This window comes from Arvicanthis niloticus, chromosome 12 (assembly GCF_011762505.2).
Source record: "Arvicanthis niloticus isolate mArvNil1 chromosome 12, mArvNil1.pat.X, whole genome shotgun sequence".
NCBI classification, from domain to species: Eukaryota; Metazoa; Chordata; class Mammalia; order Rodentia; family Muridae; genus Arvicanthis; species Arvicanthis niloticus.
In genome coordinates this window covers 1,760,913-1,782,825 of record NC_047669.1, presented here as the reverse complement: position 1 = coordinate 1,782,825, position 21,913 = coordinate 1,760,913, and the positions used below count along the sequence as shown (strand labels likewise).

General features: G+C 38.7%; 1 protein-coding gene across 4 annotated transcripts in view; it reads left to right on the top strand.

The window, feature by feature from the left end:
- Spidr (scaffold protein involved in DNA repair) overlaps window positions 1–21,913 on the top strand; it is a 234,456-nt gene that overhangs the window by 8,603 nt on the left and 203,940 nt on the right. For 2 of the 4 annotated variants that reach the window (XM_076942502.1, XM_034515175.2), the window contains exons 2-5: window positions 11,722–11,877; window positions 12,560–12,626; window positions 15,259–15,435; window positions 21,663–21,826. In XM_076942502.1, the coding sequence (XP_076798617.1) occupies window positions 11,722–11,877; window positions 12,560–12,626; window positions 15,259–15,435; window positions 21,663–21,826 (564 nt within the window). Of the gene's footprint in view, window positions 1–11,721; window positions 11,878–12,559; window positions 12,627–15,258; window positions 15,436–21,662; window positions 21,827–21,913 lie in introns of those variants that run through there. The other 2 variants (XM_034515176.2, XM_076942503.1) reach the window with 2 other exon arrangements.

Below are 21,913 nucleotides of genomic sequence, written 5' to 3'. Positions count from 1 at the left end.
TTTTATTGGGTATTTTTTAAATTTACATTTCAAATGTTATCCCCTTTCCCGGTCCCCATGCCCCACCCAAACCCCTTATCCCATCACCCCTCCCTATGCTTCTATGAGGATGTTCTTCCCACCCAGCCACTTGTACCTTCCTGCTCTGGCATTCCCTTACACTGGGGCATCTGGCCTTCACGGGACCTCTCCTCCCATTGATGCCCGAAAAGGCTACATATATGGCTGGAGCCATGGGTCCCTCCATGTATACTCCTTGGTTGGTGGTTTAGTCCCTGGGAGCTCCAGGGAATCTGGAGGATTGATACTGTTGTTCATCCTATGGGTTTGCAAACCCCTTCAGCTCCTTCAGTCCTTTCTCTAATTCCTCCATTGGGGACCCTGTGCTCAATCCAATGGTTGGCTGCAAGCATCCCCCTCTGTATTTGTCAGGTTCTGGCAGAGCCTCTCAGGAGACAGCTATATCAGGCTTCTGTCAGCATGCACTTCTTGGTATCCACAACAGTGTCTGGGTTTGGTGACTGTATATGGGATGGATCTTCAGGTGGGGCAGTCTCTGGAAGGCCTTTCCATCAATCTCTGCTCCACACTTTGTCTCCATATTTGCTCCTGTGAGTATTTTGTTCCCACTTCTACAAAGGACCGAAGCACCCACACTTTGGTCTTCCTCCTTCTTGAGTTTCATGTGGTCTGTGAATTGTATCTTGGTTATTCCGTGCTTTTGGGCTAATATCTACTTATCAGTGAGTGCATACCATGTGTGTTCTTTTGTGATTGGGTTACCTCACTCAGGATGATATTTTCTAGTTCCATCCATTTTCCTAAGAATTTTGTGAAATCATTGTTTTTAATAGCTGAGTAGTACTCCATTGTGTAAATGTACCACATTTTATGTATCCATTCCTCTGTTGAAGGACATCTGGGTTGTTTCTGGCTTCTGGTTATTATAAATAAGGTTCCTATGAACATAGTGGAGCATGTGTTCTTGTTATATGTTGGAGAATCTTTTGGGTATATGCCCAGGAATGGTATAGCTTGGTCCTCAGCTAATTCTATGTCCAGTTTTCTGAGGAACCACAAGACTGATTTCCAGAGTGGTTGTACCAGTTTGCACTCCCACCAACAATGGAGGAGTGTTCTTTCTCCACATCCTTGCCAACATCTGCTGTCACCTGAGTTTTTGATTTTAGCTGTTCGGACTTGTGTGAGGTAGACTCTTAGGGTTGTTTTGGTTTGCATTTTCCCTGATGATTGATATTCCTCAGTTGAAAATTTTTTGTTTAGCACTGTACCCCATTTTTAAAAATAGGGTTATTTGATTCTCTGGTATCTAACTTCTTGACTTCTTTGTATATATTGGATATTAGCCCTCTATCAGATGTAGGATTGGTAAAAATCTTTCCCCAATCTGTTGGTTGCTGTTTTGTCTAATTGCCAGTGTCCTTTGCTTTACAGAAGTTTTGCAATTTTATGAGGTCCCATTTGTCAATTCTTCATCTTAGAGCATAAGCCATTGGTGTTCTGTTCAGTAAATTTTCCCCTGTGCCCATGTGTTCCAGGCTCTTCCTCACTTTTTCCTCTATTAGTTTCAGAATATCTGGTTTCATGTGAAGGTCCTTGATCCACTTGGACTTGAGCTTTGTACAAGGGTATAAGAATGGATTGATTTGCATTCTTCTCCATGCTGACCTCCAGTTGAACCAGCACCATTTGTTGAAAATGCTGTCCTTTTTCTACTGGATGGTTTTAGCTCCTTTGTCAAATATCAAGTGACCATAGGTGTGTGGGTTCATTTCTGGGTCTTCAGTTCTATTCCACTGATCTTCCTGCTTGGCTCTATACCAGTACAGTACAGTTTTTTATCACTATTTCTCTGTAATAGAGCTTGAAGTCAGGGATGGTGATTCCCCCAGAATTCTTTTATTTGTTGAGAATAGTTTTGAATATCTTGGATTTTTTTGTTATTCCAAATCAATTTGCAAATTGCTTTTTCTAACACTATGAAGAATTGAATTGGAATTTTGATGGGGATTACATTGAATCTGTAGATTGCTTTCAGCAAGATTGCAATTTTTACTATATTAATCTTGCCAATCATGAGCATGGGAGATCTTTCCATCTTCTGAGTTCTTTGTTGATTTCTTTCATTAGAGATTTGAAGTTCTTGTCATACAGATCTTTCACTTGCTTGGTTAGAGTCACACCAAGGTATTTTATAAAATTTGTGACTATTGTGAAGGGTGTCATTTCCTTAATCTCTTTCTCAGCCTGTTTATCTTTTGAATAGAGGAAGGCTACTGATTTGTTTGAATTAATTTTATATCCAGCCACTTTTCTGAAGTTGTTAATCAGGTTTAGGAGTTCTCTGGTGGAAGTTTTGGGGTCATTTAAGTATACTATCACATCATCTGTAAATAGTGGTATTTTGATTTCTTCGTTGCCAATTTGTATCCCTTTGACCTCCTTTTGTTTTCTAATTGCTCTGGCTAGGACTTCCAGTACTATATTGAATAGGTAGGGAGAGAGTGGACAGTCTTATCTAGTCCCTGATTTTAGTGGGATTGCTTTAAGTTTCTTTCCATTTAGTTTGATGTTGGCAACTGGTTTGCTGTATATTGCTTTTACTATGTTTAGGTATGGGCTTTAAAGTCCTGATCTTTCAAAGACTTTTACCATGAAGGTTTGTTGAATTTTGTCAAATGCTTTCTCAGTATCTAGTAAAATTATCATGTGTTTTTTTTTCTTTTAGTTTGTTTATATAGTGGATTATGTTGATGGATTTTCGTATATTGCACCATTCCTGGGATAACACCTACTTGATCATGATGGATGATTGTTTTGTTGTGCTCTTGGATTCAGTTTGTGAGAATTTTATTGAGTATTTTTGCATCAATATTCACAAGGGAAATTGGTCTGAAGTTCTCTTTCTTTGATCTTTGTGTGGTTTAGGCATGAGCATAATTGTCGCTTTATAGAAGGAATTGGCTTGTGCTTCTTCTGTTTCTATTTTGTGGAATAGTTTGAAGAGAATTGGTATTAGGTCTTCTTTGAAGGTCTGATAGAATTCTGTGCTAAAACCATCTGGTCCTGGGCTTCTTTTGGTGGGGGGACTTTTAATGACTGCTGCTATTTCGTTCAGGGTTATGGGACTGTTTAGATGGTTTATCTGATCCTGATTTAACTTTGGAACCTGGTATCTGTCTAGAAAATTGTCCATTTCATTCAGATTTTTCAGTTTTGTTTAGTATAGTCTTTTGTAGAAGGATCTGATGATTTTTTGAATTTTTTCAGTTTCTGTTGTTTTATGTCTCCCTTTTCAGTTCTGATTTTATTAATTTGGATACTGTCTCTGTTCCCTTTGGTTAGTCTGGCTAAGGGTTTATCTATCTTGATTTTCTATTGATATCTATATTGATCTATTTATTGGTGATTTTCTCAAAGAACCAGCTCCTGGTTTTGTTGATTCTTTGTATAGTTCTTTTTGCTTCTACTTGGTTGATTTTAGCCCTGAGTTTGATTATTTCCTGTCATCTACTCCTCTTGTGTGTGTTTGCTTCTTTTTGACCTAGAGCTTTCAGTGTGCTGTTAAGCTGCTAGTGTGTGCTCTCTCCAGTTTCTTTTTGTAGGCACTTAGAGCTATGAGTTTTCCTCTTAGCACTGCTTTCAATTGTGTCCCATAAGTTTTGGTATGATGTGCCTTAATTTTCATTAAATTATAAAAAGTCTTCAATTTTTTTTTCTAGTTTTTCCTTGACAAAGTTATCATTGAGTAGTGCGTTGTTCAGCTTCCATATGCATTTGGGCTTTTTATTGTTTTTATTGTTATTGAAGACCATCCTTAGTCCATTAGTGATCTGATAGGATGCATGGGATTATTTCTATTTTCGTGTATATGTTGAGGCCTGTTTTGTGACCAATTATATGGTTGAATTTTTGAGAAGGTACCATGAATTGCTGAGAAGAAGGTATATTCTTTTGTTTTAGGATGAAATGTTCTATAGATATTGTTGTGTGTAATATTTAAAAATTGGCACCAGCTCCAGGCTGTTCCCAGATAGCTGCCATATTCCCGAGGCTCAGGCTATCTAGAAACATCGGCCCTGGCACCCATGAGATGCCAGCATGGGGTATGGCTCTGCCAATCTACCTCTCTGTCTACACAAAGCTGGACTGAACCCCAGACAATACACCCCATGCCTCGGTACCCGGTAGAATGAAGATTCTTAAAGCTTAAAGGTTATCCAATATTTATATATTTGGAAATACTCAATTAATAAGATGCCTACACAATTAGAATTATAAACCCAATTACCTAACCTTGATATTAATAACTACCTCTGCTAGAGACACTCAGACATGTGCCACCATCTTCTCTCATCCTCCTCTCTCTCCTTTGTCTTCTCCCCTTCCTCTCCTTCTCTCCTTCTGACTCTTCACCCCACCTACCTCACATACAGCCCAGTCACTGAGCCTTATACAAATGTAGTGGGAATATATCCCGCTACAAGATATCTATTAAATCCATTCGGTTCATAACTTCTGTTAGTTTTACTGTGTCTCTGTTTACTTTCTGTTTCCATGATCTGCCCATTGCTGGGAGTGGGGTGTTGAAGTCTCCCACTATTATTGTGTGAGGTACAGTGTGTGCTTTGAGCTTTAGTAAGGTTTCTTTTATGAATGTGGGTGCCCTTGCGTTTGGAGCATAGATGTTCAGAATTGAGAGTTCATCTTGGTAGATTTTTCCTTTGATGAGTATGAAGTGTCCTTCCTTATCTTTTTTGATTACTTTTGGTTGAAAGTCGATTTGATTTGATATTTGAATGGCTACTCCAACTTGTTTCTTGGGAACATTTGCTTGGAAAATTGTTTTCCAGCCTTTTACTCTGAGGTAGTGTCTGTCTTTGTCACTGAGGTACGTTTCCTGATACAGCAATATGCTGAGTCTTGTTTTCATATTCATTCTGTCAAGTCTGTCTTTTTATTGGGGAATTGAGTCTATTGATGTTAAGAGATATTAAGGAAAAGCAATTGTTGCTTCCTGCTATTTTTGTTTTTACAGGTGGAATTATGTTTGTGTGGCTATGTTCTTTTCGGTTTGTTGAAAGATTACTTTCTTGCTTTTTCTTGGGTGTAGTTTTTCTACTTATGTTGGAGTTTTTTCTCTATTATTCTTTGTAGGGCTGGATTTGTGGAGAGGTATTGTGTAAATTTGGTTTTGTCATAGAATATCTTGGTTTCTCCATCTATGGTAATTGAGAATTTTGCTGGGTATAGTAGCCTGGGCTGGCATTTGTATTCTCTTAGGATGTGTATGACCTCAGACCAGGATCTTCTAGCTTTCATAGTCTGTTGAGAAGTCTGTTGAAATTCTGATATGTCTGCCTTTCTATGTTACTTGACCTTTTCCCCTACTGCTTTTAATATTCTTTCTTTGTTTTTTTTTTTTGTTTTGTTTTGTTTTTGTTTTCATTTGGTGTTTTGACTATTATGTGATGGGAGGAGTTTCTTTTCTGGTGCAGTCTATTTGGAGTTCTGTAGGCTTCCTGTATGTTTATGGGCATCTCTTTCTTTAGGTTAAGGAAGTTTTCTTCTATACTTTTGTTTTGAAGATATTTACTGGCCCTTTAAGTTGGGAATCTTCACTCTCTTCTATACTTATTATCCTTAGGTTTGGTCTTCTCATTGTGTCCTCAATTTTCTAGATTATTTTGGGTTAGGAGTTTTTGCATTTTCTTTGACAGTTGTGTCAATGTTTTCCATGGTATCTTCTGCACATGAGATTCTCTCTTTTATCTCTTGTATTCTGTTGGTGATGCTTGCATCTATGATTCCTGATATCTTTTCTAGGTTTTTTTTTTTTTTTTTTTTAAACTCCAGGGTAGTCTACCTTTGTTATTTCTTTATTGTTTCTATTTCCATTTTTAGATCCTTGGTGGTTTTGTTCAATTCCTTCACTTGTTTGGTTATGTTTTCTTGTAATTCTTTAAGGGATTTTTTTTGTGTTTCCTCTTCAAGGGCTTCTAGGATACAGACACAGGATAACCTGTGTTATCCTGTATCTTTTTAAATTGGATATTTTATTTATTTATTTACATTTCAGATGTCATCTTCTTTCTTCCTTTCCCCTTCCTAGAACCCTCTATTTCATCTCCCCTCCTCCTTTTTGCTTTTATACCATTTTAATTACATCCAAGTAATAAGGACAGTTCTAGGTTGAGGGTCCAGCAATACAATAGATTCAAATAGTCAAGGAACAAGCAAGGCATTAAACCTAATTACGAGAATACTTCTGTGATCACTGTTTCTAAGGGTTTATCAGGATGACCAAATATCCGAGCCTACTTTCCTATCCTAGTCCAAGGTCATGTTCATGTCTGAAGCCTACTTCCTTGTTCTATCCTAAAATTTAGATTCCTACCTGAAATTACTTCTTTGTTCTAGCCTAATATTTAGATTCCTACCTGAAATTACTTCTTTGTTCTAGCCTAATGTCAGATTCCTGCCTGAAATTACTTCTTTGTTCTAGCCTAATGTCAGATTCCTGCCTGAAGCCTACTTCCTTGTCCTTGGCCAGTGTCTTATTCCTGCCAAGCAGCTCATTTCCTTGTCCTTGACCCATGTCAGATCCTTGTCAGCCCCAAAGGCTCTCCGCCTCTCCCCCTTTTTTATTTCATTAACAAGACTGAGCCTGTCTTAGGTTGTTCTGACAAGAATGCCTTCCTTACCCCTCATGGAATATACATTATCCAAAGCAATGCCCTTCTGTCTCTAGTTTGGTAAGGCTCTGTGCAGAATCTTACCTGTCCTTGGCTTGCCATTCTGTTAATTTAATAACTCTGTCTGGGGGTCCATTTTCAGGCTTAAGCCATGTACTTTGGCTGCCAACATGTTCATGTTGTTAAAGATAAGCTTTAACACGATGGGCAAGAATAAAAGTATTCCCAGGACAAAAAGGAGTAGCCTGATCAAGGTATATATGCCATTCCTGAGGTTTGACCAAAATGGAAACACTGACCTCAGGCCATGGATAATTTTATCAGCATTATCTGTAGCATCAAAGGTCAACAAAGCAGCATTCTTTAAATTCATAATCTCACTATGCAAAGTTAACACACTCAGAGAGTTGTTAGGATTATGCCAAATATCCTACAGGTGTCTTTAAACTTTTTTCAGATTATAATGACAATCATTGTGAATTTCAAAAGTAACACTACTCCAATGATATTTGTCATGACACTTGAGATGGCTCCTAACTCTTGAACCCTGAACCTCCTTCAGATAATTTGAATGGGTTATAGAGCATCATCCATTGTTCCAGAAACCTATATAAATCCTTTTGTATACTCAATACATTAGTAACATTTTTTTTTTTTGCTAGATGGTTAACAAAAATAGTTGTCTTAACTCCTTGTGTCAATGCTATTGCAGAAGCAGTGGTGCTAGCAATTAATGGAATTAAAGCTGTCATACCAGCAATAATCAAGCCTGCTACCCTCTTGCTTCTGCTTAAAGCCTGACTCATTTCTTCCAGCACTTTCAAGCTTTTTTTCAGAGAATCAAAAGTTTTCTAATACTCAGGGCACTGAGATGAAAGCTGGTTGATAGACCCCCATAAAAGGCATGCCAGGTTTCAACACACTAACATAATTGGAAATTATACAGTCCATGTAACTTACAATAAATACTGTAGAAGAGACAAAACCAATTTTAGCTTGACAATTAAAAGAGCCTTAAAACATGCACAAACCTTTGTTTGAAATCTAGATCCTGTCCCAACTTTATCTCTTGCTATTGTAACATCATAGCAAGCTACAGCTAACTTCCAAATATGTCTCTGACAAAGTCCAGATCCAGTCTTCCAAAAGTAGACTGTTATTTTTCATATTGGATTGATTTCTAGACTAGTACATGATTGAGTCCTAATAGCTGGGCACCTTTAAGAAGAATACAAGAGACATAGTTTCTCTTTTTGATTCTCTATCCCACAAGGTCTAAAAACTTGAGGCAAGGCAGCTTATCCCATCTGGGATATAGCCAAGCAAAGGTGGGTCAGGAACATATGTCCAATACAGCTTCTCAGTCACCTTTGTCAGGGCACTTAGCAGGCTCACAGGTCGACATCATTCTTTGTCTCAGCAACAGTATGTCTCACCAATCTTTTTAAAGTTCCATGGGCCTCTTCCACAATACCTTGTCCTTGAGGATTATATGAAATCCCTGTAATAAATTGTTGACAAAAAGTCTCGACTGTTCGACTACAATTGCCAGACCCATTATCTTTTTTAAAAAATTGGATATTTTATTTATTTACCTTTCAATGTTGTCTCCTCTCCTATTCTACCCCAAAATCCCTTATCCCATTCCTCCTCCTCCTATTTCTATGAGGGTGTGCTCCCACCATCCTCCCATTTCTGCTTCCCTGCTCTCGAATTCCCCAACACTAAGGAATCCAAACTTCCAGGGACTCCACTTCCATATCGGTGGGTTTTTGTTTTTTAATTTATGAATCAAATTTTACTTTTTATTATTTTTATTCTTTTTTTTACAGTCCAATCATTATCCCCTTCCAGTCTACCCTCTGACAGTTTCTCATCCCATTCCTCCTCCCCTGTCTCCAAGAGGATGTCCCTGTCCCCAAACAATACCTTTCCCCCTCCCTGGGACCTCAAATCTCTCAAGGGTTAGGTGCTTCTTCTCTCACTGAGGCCAGAACGGCAGTCCTCTACTATATATGCTAGCCTTGGACCAGCTAGTGTATGCTGCCTGTTTGGTGGCTCAGTGTCTGAGAGATCTTGGGCGTCCAGGCTAATTGAGACTGCTGGTCTTCCTATGGGGTCGCCCTCCTCCTCGGCCTCTTTCAGCCTTTCCCTAATTCAACCACAAGGGTCCCTGGCTTCTGTCAATTGGTTCGGTGTAAGTATCTGCATCTAGTTCTTTTAGCTGCTTGTTGGGCCTCTTGGAGGGCTGCCATGCTAGGCTCTGGTCTGTAAGCACACATCAATAATAGTGTCAGGCCTTGGAGCCTTCCCTTGAAATGGATCCAAATTTGGGTTGGTCACTGGACCTCCTTTCCCTCAGTCTCTTCTTCATTTTTGTCCCTGTAGTTCTTATAGACAGAGACAGTCCTGGGTTAGAGTGTTTGACTGTGGGATGGCAACATCATCCCTCTACTTGATGCCCTGTCTTTCTATTGGAGGTGGACTCTACAAGTTCCCTCTCCTACTGTTGGGCATTTCATCTAAGGTTCCCACTCTGAGTCCTGAGTGTCTCTCACCTCCCAGGTCTCTGGTAAATTCTAGAGGTTCCCCCACTTCCTACCTCCCAAGGTTGCCTGTTTCCATTCATTTTGCTGGCCCTCAGGACTTCACTCCTGTTTTCCCCCACCCCAATACCTGATCATGTTCCCCTTTACCTTTCCCTGTCCCTTCTCCCACCTAAGTCCTTCCCTCCCTCTGTCTCTGGTGATTACTTTCTTCTCCCTCCCAAGTAGTATTAAGGCATCCTTACTTGGGCCCTTCGGCTTGTTAACCTTCTTCTGAGGATTGTATCTGTATTCTCTACTTTTTTGACTAATATCCAGTTATTAGTGAGTACATATCATGCATGTCCTTTTGGGTCTGAGTTACCTCATTGAAGAGGATATGTTCTAGTTCCATCCATTTGCCTGCAAAACTCACGATGGATGTCCTCATTCTTCATAGCTGAGTAGTACTCCATTGTGTAAATGAACCATATTTTCTGTATCCATTCTTCAGTTGAGGGACATCTGGATTGTTTCCAGCTTCTGGCTATTATAAATAAGGTACCCCTGAGGCATGGTGGGGCATCTTCTACCCAAGAGTGGTATAGCTGGGTCTTCAGGTAGAACTATTTCCAGTTTTCTGAGGAACCGCCAGATAGATTTCTAGAGTGGATATTCCAGTTTACAATCCCACCAGCAGTGGAGGAGTGCTCTTTCTCTACATCCTCAACAACATGTGCTGTCACCTGAGTTTTTGATCTTAGCTATTCTTATTGGTGTAAGGTGGAATCTCAGGGTCATTTTGATTTGCATTTCCCTGATTACTAAGGACTTTGAACATTTCTTTAGGCGCTTCTGGTCTATTTGAGATTCCTCTGTTATGAATTCTCTGTTTAGCTCTGTGCCACATTTTTTGATTGGGTTGTTTCATTTCTTGGAGGCTAGCTTCTTGAGTTCTTTATATATTTTGGATATTAGCCCCCTATATGATGTGGGGTTAGTGAAGATTTTTCCCAATCTGTATGTTGCTGATTTGTCCCATTGATTATGTCCTTTGCCTTACAGTAGCTTTTCAGTTTCATGAGGTCCCATTTATCGATTCTTGATCTTAGGGCCTGAGCCATTGAAGTTCAGTTTAGGAAATTTCTCCCCAGCCCCTTTGCCAATGAGTTTGAGGCTCTTTCCCACTTTCTCTTCTATTAGATAGATTTAGTTTATCCGGTGTTATGTTGAGGTCCTTGATGCACTTGGACTTGAGCTTTGTGCAGGGTGACAAATAAGGATTTATTTTTCTACATACAGACTGCCAGTTAGACCAGCGCCATTTACTGAATATGTTTAATTTTTTCCATTGTATATTTTTGGCATCTTTGTCAAAGATCAAGTGTCTGTAAGTATATAGTTTTATTTCTATGTCTTCAATTCTATTCCATTGATCAGCCTGTCTGTCTCAGTACCAATACCATGCAGTTTTTATCACTATCGATCTATAGTATAGATCATAGGATATAGTATAGATCAGGGATGGTGATTCCCCCAGAAGTTCTTTTACTGTTAAGAATTGCTTTTGCTATCCTGGGTTTTTTGTTTTTCCATGTCTTTGAAGAATTGTGTTGGAATTTTGATGTGTATTTCATTGAATATGTAGATTGCTTTTGGTAGGGTGGCCATTTTTTACTATGTTAATTCTACCAATCCACGAACATGGGAGATCTCTCCATTTTCTGAGGTCTTCTTTAATTTCTTTCTTGAGAGATTTGAAGTTCTTGCCATACAGATCTTTCACTTGTTTGGTTAAATTCACACCATGGTATTCTATATTATTTGTAACTATTTTGAAGGGTGTTGTTTCTCTAATTTCTTTCTCAGTCCGTTTATTATTTGTATAAAGGAAGGCTACTGAATTGTTTGAGTTAATTTTATATTCAGCCAGTTTGCTGAAGTTGTTTATCAGCTATAGACTTTCTCAGGTAGAATTTTTGGGGTCACTTAAGTATACTATCATATCATCTGCAAATAGTGATATCTTGACTTCTTCTTTGCCAATTTGTATCCCTTTGATCTCCTTTTGTTGTCTTATTGTTCTAGCTAGCACTCCGAGTACTATATTGAATAGATATGGGGAGAGTGGGTATCCTTGTCTTGTCCTGGATTTTAATGGGATTGCTTCAAGTATCTCTCCATTTAATTTGATATTGGCTGTTGGTTTGCAGTAAGTTGCTTTTATTATGTTTAGGTATGGGCCTCGAATTCCTGATCTCTCCAATACTTTTACTATGAAGGGGTGTTGTATTTTGTCAAATGCTTTTTCAACAGTTAATGAAATAGTTGGTTTTACTATTTATTTGCTATCTATATCTATGTGAAGGTTCAAAGGCATTCAAACACTATGTTTTTACTGTAGCCATTCCTGGGTTCTATATTGCTAATTGTATCATAACAAAGTTGGTTTTCTTTTTCTTTAAAAATCACTTCTGCAGAGGAAAAGGAATTGGTGTATAGAACACCCATCCTTTCTAGAAGATAGGTCACAGCAGTTGAGAAGGGCAAATTTCAAGACAGTGGAAGTAGCTGACTCTCTCTCTAAAGCATGGCTCAAGTGTGGAGAAGGATTTCAGGACACCTCTGAGACCCTGGTAAGAGAACTATAAAACTGTTTGTCATGAATGGAGAAGGTCCTGAGTATCTAGCCTATTGTAGCTAGTTTCTTTGGAATTCTCTTATTTTTCAAAGCACTACTTTTATTTTTTATGCTTTGAATTCCTTTAATTATTTTGTCCAGTTGGTGTTTTCTTCCTTATTCTCTGTAGAAGTTATGCACAGTATGAATGCTGTCAGGTATGAAATTATTGAGCATACTACTCTTTATAAAGTGTATACTTGTGAAATGTGTGTATATTCAGAATCTCTTGTCAGTCCAGTTCCAGTTAACGTTTATATAGGTTGTAAATTATAAAGGAATGATGTTATAAACTAAAGATATTATGGTTGAAGGTAGTGATGAGTGGTAATTATATATATGAGAAGTCATTGACATTGACTATTATGTGAAATGTTTCAACAGTTCAGGTTAGAGACCTGAAAAATATGAAAATAAATTTGTGTTTGTCTCTAAGGACTGCATGTTTTGGGAATACTCATTTGGTGAATAAAAAAATGCAGAGGGCTATGTTAAGGAGAGTATGATTTAATACTGAATATTGTACAAAATAGTGTTGGTGATGTGTAGCCTTTTCCACATGAGTCATGTAAGTTAAATTATTATTATTATTATTATTATTATTATTATTATTATTATTATTATTATTTCCCCTGCAGTCATTAACAAGTGAAAAGACAGGTATTACAGAGAAGCACCTGGAATTATCTCCAAGACCAAAGACAGGTAACAGTGTTTTGTTTTAATTCCTTTTTTTAACCTCTTATTTTGGAGACCAAAACTTTGGAGTCCTTAGACTTGTACACAGGCCTTCTACCACCTCACTAAATTCCCCAAACCTAACATGTTGATTTATTGATGATGAGCTTAAGACTATTTTTCAGTGGTTTTTAAAAAAAATTTGTAAACTGTCACAGTTTGGATAGTTTGCATCTTCACTGTTAAAAGCAATGAACGCAAAAGGTATTTTTGATTCATCTCCATCACAATCTACCCAGTTTTTCTGGTGTTGCCGGTGACTGCTTACATTTTGAGTACCCTTACTGGGCTTACTTTTTTTTTTTTTTTAAATAATTTTTAATTTATTCTTTATAACTTACTCATATATTATATCTTGACCACAGTTTCCCTTTCTCCTCTCCTTCCTGTCTCTCTCCCCAACCCCCATCCACTCCTTCTCTGCTTTAATTCAGAAAAGGTTCAACCTCCCAGGGACATCAACCAAACATAGCATGTCAAGTTATAATACTTGTCCTCATATTAAGGCTGGGAGAGGCCACCCAGTAGGAAGAAAAGCGTCCCAAAAGTAGGCACTGGAGTCAAGAGACAGCCCCTGCTTTCACTGTTAGGAGTCCCACAAGAACACGAAGCTACACACCATAGCATATATGCAGAAGGCCTAGGTCAAACCCATGGAGGCTCCCTGATTGTCAATTCAGGCTCTATGTGCCTGTGTGGACCCATCTCCCTGGGGTGGATAGAAAAGTGACGCCTTGTGATTTCAGAGATCTTTCTGTCTTCACTGGTCTTGGGAAAATAAGCTAAATGCTCACATCTTGGATTGCACATTTGGGAAATGGGTATATGATTGAGGGTTTTCTTGGTTATTGTATTAGGTGAGCCAGGAAGATAGATAAATTCCTGATGCCAACACTTGTTGTGTCTGATGACGTAAAAAGCTGGATGTGGGCTTGCCCAGAATTCTGTGTAGTGGAGTAACTTTCTGTGATCCAGAGACTAAACATTCTAAGCCATATTATCATTTCATTTTCCTTTACATTTTTTTTTTCTTTTCCCCTCTTTTGAGACAGGGTCTTATGTATCTCAAGCTGATGCTGAATGTGTAGCAGAGGCTGACCTTGAACTTCTGACCCTCTTGCCTCTACCTCTTGTGTGCTAGGATAGCAGGCATGTACCACTGTGTTCCAACAGAGGATTCTGAGGATTTAAACTCAGGGTTTTCTGTGCTTTAGACAAACTGTCTAAACATTGAGCTACTTCCATAGCCAGTGATCTTTTTCTATGTGAATGAAAATAAAATGCCCCAAAATGTTTTTTTAAACTTTCTAATACTGTCTTGTAGCATAAACCGTAGACATCTTTTTGCAATACCTTTTGGTAGTAGTTCATCATTATATGTTTCTCTTAGTGCTGATGCTCTTATATTTATTTATTATATTTATATTTAATTTTTAAGATATATAGAAAAAGGTATGTTTCTTTTAATAAATATGGTTAATGTATATTATTGTAGTTGTATATTCAGCTTTGAGAGAAAACTAAATAGTAAATGAGTTGCTACATTTATTTAATTACAAAATGTTCTTTTGAGATAATTTCCTTAGGCTAGAACATACTTGACTCACAATATTTTTTTTTATTATATAGATGATATACAATATATTCTGAAAGGCTCAAAGTTTGTACCAATGTACCTTATATATAACATGGTGATAGCTAACCCAAGATAAAGATATAAAAGGCTTATGAATAGAGATCAGTGGGGAAAGGTATGTAAAGCACTTCCTAGAATTGGTACTTTTAAAAATTAGTTTACAATAGCCTATTAGTAAGAATTTTAAGATACAATTTTTAAAAACAATAACAACAAAAATCCTCCAAAATAAAAATCAACCAACTGCCAGGCAGTGGTGGCGCACGCCTTTAAACCCAGCACTTGCGAGGCAGAAGCAGGCGGATTTCTGAGTTCGAGGCCAGCCTGGTCTACAGAGTGAGTTCCAGGACAGCCAGGGCTACACAGAGAAACCCTGTCTCGAAAAACAAAAAAACAAACAAATAAGCAAAAATCAACCAACCATCCAGTCAACCAAAAAACCATCAACCACATTTATTTAGTAGATTGAAGCACAAATATTTTTATGAGATCTGGAAAATGTAAGGAGCATATTGTTGTAAATAATGTTATGTCTGAGTCTATGTTCATGGTTGTTTTTCTCTGTCTTTTTCTTTAAATAACTTATTTGATCTTCAGCTTTTGTCCTTGGCTTCAATTCAAAGACTCCTTGTGGAGCTGTTCATGGAACATTGTTTAGGAAGATCTAACACCAGGTTGTTTTCATTGTCTGTAGAGTTTTCATGCTTGTGGCTTTATCTGAATAATATGTATAAAATCCAGGCCTTTAATCTTAGCCCTGTACTCAAGGCAGAGGCAGGTGGATCTCTGAATTTGAGGCCAGCCTGATCTACAGAGTGAGTTCCAGGACATCCAAAGCAACACAAAGAAATCTTGTCTCAAACCCCAAAACCAAAACACAAAACAAAAGGAAAATATGCATAAAATCTCATTCTGATGAATAACAATCATCAGCTGAATTTGTCTTTTCTTTTTCTGCAACAGAAACTACAAGTAAGAGCGCCAGTCAGCTTGCACATATAACATGGAGTTCGAGTGAAAGCGACTTCTCAGATGAAGATAAGACACTTCCTGAGTTACAGAGAGATGGTGGGCATGGCCCGAGAGCCGACAGGCTTTGTGACAGGACTGTCTTATGTCCAGAAGACGGAGACACTGAAGGTAAATTGCTGGTTTTGTAGGAAGTCTAGTTTCTGTTAACTATTGGGTTCAGTAGTAGTTTTATGTATTTCTTATGAATTGATTTATTTATTATAAATTATGAGTTCATTTATGTCTAGCCCTTTAGAAACATTTTCTTGCATAATATTTCTCATGACAACTTTAAAAGATAGATATTACAGTGACTTCTTATTTTGTTTTTGCTTTTTAAAAAAAAAACATTTTATTAGTTCTTTGGGAATTTCACATCATGTTCCCCAATCCCAATTCCACTCATCTCTCTGTCCCCTTTTACTCGCCCTTTACCCTTTTGAACTCCCACATCAAAAACAAACAAACAAACAAACAAACAAACAAAAAAAAACTCATTGTGAAAGTTGTGGTGTGTCACAGTATGTTTCACAGTACACCCTTTTGTCTACACTTCTTTGCTTACAGTGTTCATTGCAGTGTCTCGTTGGTCTGGTAGCAGGCCTCTTGCTTCTGCTGCACTATCTGGAACTTCACTGGGACACCTCTTAGATATCCTGTTGTTGTCCTGTGTTGTGGAGATCCTGTAGTTTTGGATCTGTAGGACCAGCCCCTTCACACAGTCCAGCAGTTAGTTCATTGATGAGGTAGTTGTTGTGGAGGGCCAACTCTAAGCCCTGGGTCTGGGCCTAAGAGGTATATGAACTGTCCAGCCCACCAGCTCTCCTGCACCGGCACCACTAGGGGGAGCCCTTTAGCTCTACTCTGGCTAGCTCATTCAGTGCCTAACCCAGCAAGGGGCAGGGGCAGCTTTCCTGATCTCATGCTTTCATTGCTAGCTTACTCATACCCCCCAAAACTAGGACCAGCTCTACTTTCCTGCTCAGATGAGGTGTAGGGCCCACTCTCCCAAGTGTTGCAGCTGGTGAGGGGCAGGACCAGTTCTCTCACTCTCATGACCCTGGAGCCAGCTCACTGGCAACCCCACCACCAGAGTCAGCTCTACTGTGCTGCCCAGGTGAGGGGCAGGGCCAGCTCTCTTGCTCTTATGGCCCTAGGGCCACAGGTAGGAGAGGTGAGGGGCAGTAGAAGGTCTCTCTTTCCCTCCTTTTCTTTTTCTTTTCTCTCTCTCTCTCTCTCTCTCTCTCTCTCTCTCTCTCTCATTCATGCCATTGCACTGGAGATGAATGGCAGGGCCAGCTCTGGGCTGGCCTCACTTTTCTGAGTACTGCAGCTGGCTAGGGGTGGGGTCAGCTCTCCTGCTCTCATACCTGCAGGGCCAGCTCTCAAGATGCCTAGGTGAGCCAGCTTGGCCTACTTATGGCCTCACAACCAAGCTTGGTTCTATATTGAGATCTTGTTGTATAAAACAAAAGCTAGGGGCTGGGGAAATGCCTACATCAGTAAAGTGTTGCTGCACAAGTGTGAGGACTTGATCTCCACCTCTAGTAGCCATGGTGTGTGTGTGTGTGTGTGTGTTTCTTTGCTTTGTTTTTAAAAGCTGGACACACTGAAATGGAAGAGAAAGGACGATCTTAGTTCTTACAAACCAACTAGTTAGTCAACTCATCCTGCTTTGGATGAGAACCGCAAAATATAAGGTTGAAAGTCATGTAGGGACGATACCTGACTCTGACTTCTGACCTCTACATATATGTACACGCATGTATATGTGCATCCTCACACACTAGCCAACAAATGAAAAATTAGAATACTTAAACTGTGAGAATGTGTGACATGGTTGACTTTCTTATAAAGCTGATCCGTGGAGTCTGAACCCGTGCACACAGCTGTTGGAGCATCTCATCTCTCAGTTCTCCCTTCACCCCATTCCTCCCTTTAATTCCTTTAAACCTTTAATAGATGACCGATACTACGACACAAAGCTGGGAATTAAATATTTTATTTCCTTATATATACTCTATTTCATGATCTATGAAATGTCTTCAATTTATTGAAAGACGGTTTGGACTGTAAAAGGGCACATGATGGTTGCTGAGCCACCCCTTCAGTGCACGTACTATACTTTAACTTTATTATATTTTTTCTTTAAGATTTTAACTTCTAGTCAGGTATTAAATCTGGTATATTGGTAATGAGTTATTACTTCCTTTTAGTGGAAGAAAATGATGCTCTTTCCACTGAGTGAGATCTATTATTTTAGCTCTCTGAGTACTTGTACTTTGAACTGTAGGAAAGATGTATGTTATATATCATACCTTACAGTTTAGTTTATCTGTGACAATCACTTTCAGTTATATAGGTGTAGCAGATTAGATTTAGCATATTTAGTATTATATATATATATGCATAATTTAGCTTTTTGTCTTAAAATTTTCTAAAGTTATAATGAGATTATGTTTATGAGGTAAAATGAAACTAAATTAGTTTGTTTCCATTGATGAAAGGTATTTCTGGAATAAAATTGTGAAGTTATAAAAAATTTATTTTTTTAGATTTTTCTTTCTTTTTTAAAAATTGGATATTATGTTTATTTACATTTCAAATTTTATCCCCTTTCCCAGTTTCCTCTCTGCAAACCCCTATTCCATTCTCCTTTACCCTGCTTCTATGAGGGTGCTCCTCCACCCACCACCTACTTCCGCCTCACCGAATCAGCATTCCTCTACAGTGGGGCAACAAGCCAGGACCGAGGGCCTCCCCTCCCATTGATGCCAGATAAGGCCCCTTCAGCTCTTTTAGTCCTTACCCTGACTTCTCCATTGGGATCCCCATGCTTAGTCCAATGATTGGCTGCGAGTATCCACATCTGTATTTTTCAGAATCTGGCAGAGCCTCTCAGGAGACAGCTGTATCAGTCTCCAGTCAGCAAGCACTTCTTGGCATCAGCAATAGCGTCTGGGTTTGGTGTCTGCATGTGGGATGGATCCCCAGGTGTAGCAATGTCTGGATGGCCTTTCCTTCAGTCTCTGCTCCACTCTTTGTTCCTGCATTTCCTTTAGACAGGAGAAATTCTGGGTTAAAATTTTGGAGATAGGTGGGTGGTCCCATCCTTCAACTTGGGGGCCAAATCTAACAACCTCTGGATATAGTCTTGACAGGTTCTCCCTCCCCTTTGTGGGGTATTTCAGCTAATGTCATTTCCGTGGGGTTCTGGGAGGCTCTTGCTTTCCTGGCGTCTGGTACTTTCTGTTTACTACCCCAAGTTCCCCATCCCCCATTGCTACACACCTCTGTTCAATTTCCTGATTGTCTGTCATCTCTTCCATCTCCTCCCATACCTGATTCTGCCCCTCTTTTCCCCTTCTCCCTCTTCTCTTCCTCCCAGATCCCTCTCACCCTCTACTTCTCTTGATTATTTTGTTCCCCTTTCTAAGTAAGACTGAAGTATCCACTCTTTGGTCTTCTTCCTCTTGAGCTTCATGTGGTTGTATCCTGGGTATTCAATGCTCTTTGCCTAATATCCACTCATCAATGAGTACATACCATGTGGGCTCTTTTGTGACTGAGTTACCTCACATGGGATGATATTTTCTAGATCCATTCATTTGCCTGCGAATTTCATGAAGTCATTGTTTTTAATAGCTGTATACTATTTCATTGTGTAGATGTACCACATTTTCTGTATCCATTCCTCTGTTGAAGGACATCTGGGTTCTTTCTAGCTTTGGGCTATTATAAATATGGCTGCTATGAACATAGTGGAGCATGTGTCCTTATTACATGTTGGAGCATCTTCTGGGCATATGCCCAGGAGTGGTATAGCTGGGTCCTCAGGTAGTGCTATGTTCAATTTTCTGAGGAACTGCCAGACTGATTTCCAGAGTGGTTGTACCAGACCTCAATCCCACCAGCAATGGAGGAGTGTTCCTCTTTCACCACATCCTTACCAGTCACCTGAGTCTTTGATCTTAGCCATTCTGACTGGTGTGAAGTGGAATCTTAGGGTCCTTTTAATTTGTATTTCCCTGATGACTAAGGATGTTGAACATTTCTTTAGGTGCCTTTCAGTCATGTGAGTTTCCTCAGTTGAGAATTCTCTGTTTAGCTCTGTTCCTCATTTTTAATAAGGTTATTTGTTTCACTGGAGTCTAACTTCTTGAGTTCTTGGTAACTTTTGGCCGAAAGTCGATTTTATTGGATATTAGAATGGCTACTCCAGCTTGTTTCTTGGGAACATTTGCTTGGAAAATTGTTTTCCAGCCTTTTACTCTGAGGTAGTGTCTGTCTTTGTCGCTGAGGTGTGTTTCCTCTATGCAGCAAACTGCTGGGTCTTCTTTACATATCCATTCTGTTAGTCTATGTCATTTTATTGGGGAATTGAGTCCATTGATGCTAAGAGATATTAAGGAAAAGTGATTGTTACTTCCTGTTGTTTTTGTTGTTACAGGTGGAATTATGTTCTTTTTGGTTTGTTGAAAGAAGATTACTTTCATGCTTTTTCTTAGGTGTAGTTTCTCTCCTTGTATTGGAGTTTTCCATCTATTATCCTTTGTAGGGCTGGATTTGTGAAAAGATATTGTGTAAATTTGATTTTGTCATGGAATATCTTGGTTTCTCCATCTATGGTAATTGAGAAATTTGCTGGGTATAGTAGCCAGGGCTGGCATTTGTGTTCTCTTAGGGTGTGTATGACCTCAGGCCAGGATCTTCTAGCTTTCATAGTCTGTTGAGAAGTCTGTTGAAATTCTGATATGTCTGCCTTTCTATGTTACTTGACCTTTTTCCCTACTGCTTTTAATATTCTTTCTTTGTTTTGTTTTGTTTTTTTTTTTTGTTTTTGTTTTTGTTTTTTTTTTTTTTTGTTTTTTTTTTGCATTTGATGTTTTGACTATTATGTGATGGGAGGAGTTTCTTTTCTGGTGCAGTCTATTTGGCATTCAATAGGCTTCCTGTATGTTTATGGGCATCTCTTTCTTTAGGTTAAGGAAGTTTTCTTCTATACTTTTGTTGAAGATATTTACTGGCCCTTTAAGTTGGGAATCTTCACTCTCTTCTATACTTATTATCCTTAGGTTTGGTCTTCTCATTGTGTCCTGAATTTCCTAGATTATTTTGGGTTAGGAGTTTTTGCATTTTCTTTGACAGTTGTGTCAATGTTTTCCATGGTATCTTCTGCACATGAGATTCTCTCTTCTATCTCTTGTATTCTGTTGGTGATGCTTTCATCTATGATGCCTGATCTCTTTCCTATGTTTTTTAATTCCAGGGCTGTCTCCCTCTGTTATTTCTTTATTGTTTCTATTTTCATTTTTAGATCCTGTATGGTTTTGTCAATCTTTCACCTATTTTGTTGTGTCTTCCTGTAATTCTTTTATGTCCTTTTTAAAGTCTTCTATCATTATCATGAGATGTGATTTTTAAATCAGAGTCTTGCCTTTCCAGTGTATTGGGGTATTTAGGACTTTCTGTGGTGGGAGAACTAGGTTCTGATGATACCAAGTAGCCTTGGTTTCTGTTGCTTATGTTCTTGCCTTTGCCTCTTGCGATCTGGTTATCTCTGGTGTTAACCGGTCTTGCTGTTTCTGACTGTGGCTTGTCCCTCCTACAAGCATGTATGCCAGCACTCCTGGGAGACCAGTTCTCTCCTGGTGGGATTTAGGTATGGAGGGCTGTGGCACAGGGTCAGCTCCGGTGCAGATGGAAACCGGAAGGATTTATTTTTATTTTATGTATATGTATGTTTACCACATGCATGCAGTACCTGTGGAAGCCAAAAGAGGGCATTGGATCCTTTTGGAGCAGGAATTACAGACTTTTTTTTTTTTTTTTAAATTATGTAGGTACCAGGAATAGAAACTAGGTCCTCTGCAGGAGCAGTCAGTACTCCTAACTACTGAGCCATCACTTTAAGCCCTGAAAGTTATTTTTTTTTTTTTTTTTTTACCAATGGACTTTATAAATAAATCTTGGATCGTTGATAGCCCTGACTACTGAATTATGTAGAAGAATCAGGCAGCTTTCTGTGTATTTATACAGAGGGATTTCTTCATTATATTAATTCAAAAAACATAAAGATGTTTAAGAGAAGAGAAATGATGTATATCTTATTTTCTTGAACATGCTGGAGAAACTATAAGGATTCCAAAACAATTGAATAAATTACTTGAATAAATATTTGAGGTTGGGTAAACGTTTGGAGGAACTGTGACCAGAGAGAGAATCAAACAGTTTTCACTGTTGGCGTATTTGTAAAAATCATCCTGTGCTATGGGCACACCAACTACTGAGAACATGTTTGTAAAATAAATATTAAGGGGATATAAACTTAATAAGGGTAAAACTGTATTTTTTAGATGAATTACAGGTTATTGACTGGGAGATTAACAGTGACACAGAAGATCCTGCCAGGCCTAGTGAGTATGAAGAGGATGAGGGGGCCCTGGACATCTCGGATTGTGCTTCTTGTGCAAGTGGTCGTTCTCTGACAAGTGATGACAAGCTATGTGAGCCCCCTGAGGTAAGAACAGATTGTTTAGAAATCTATTATTGTCCTTATAACATTTGGTAAAATTTACTCCCATCTTTTCAAGGACAGTCACTAGTA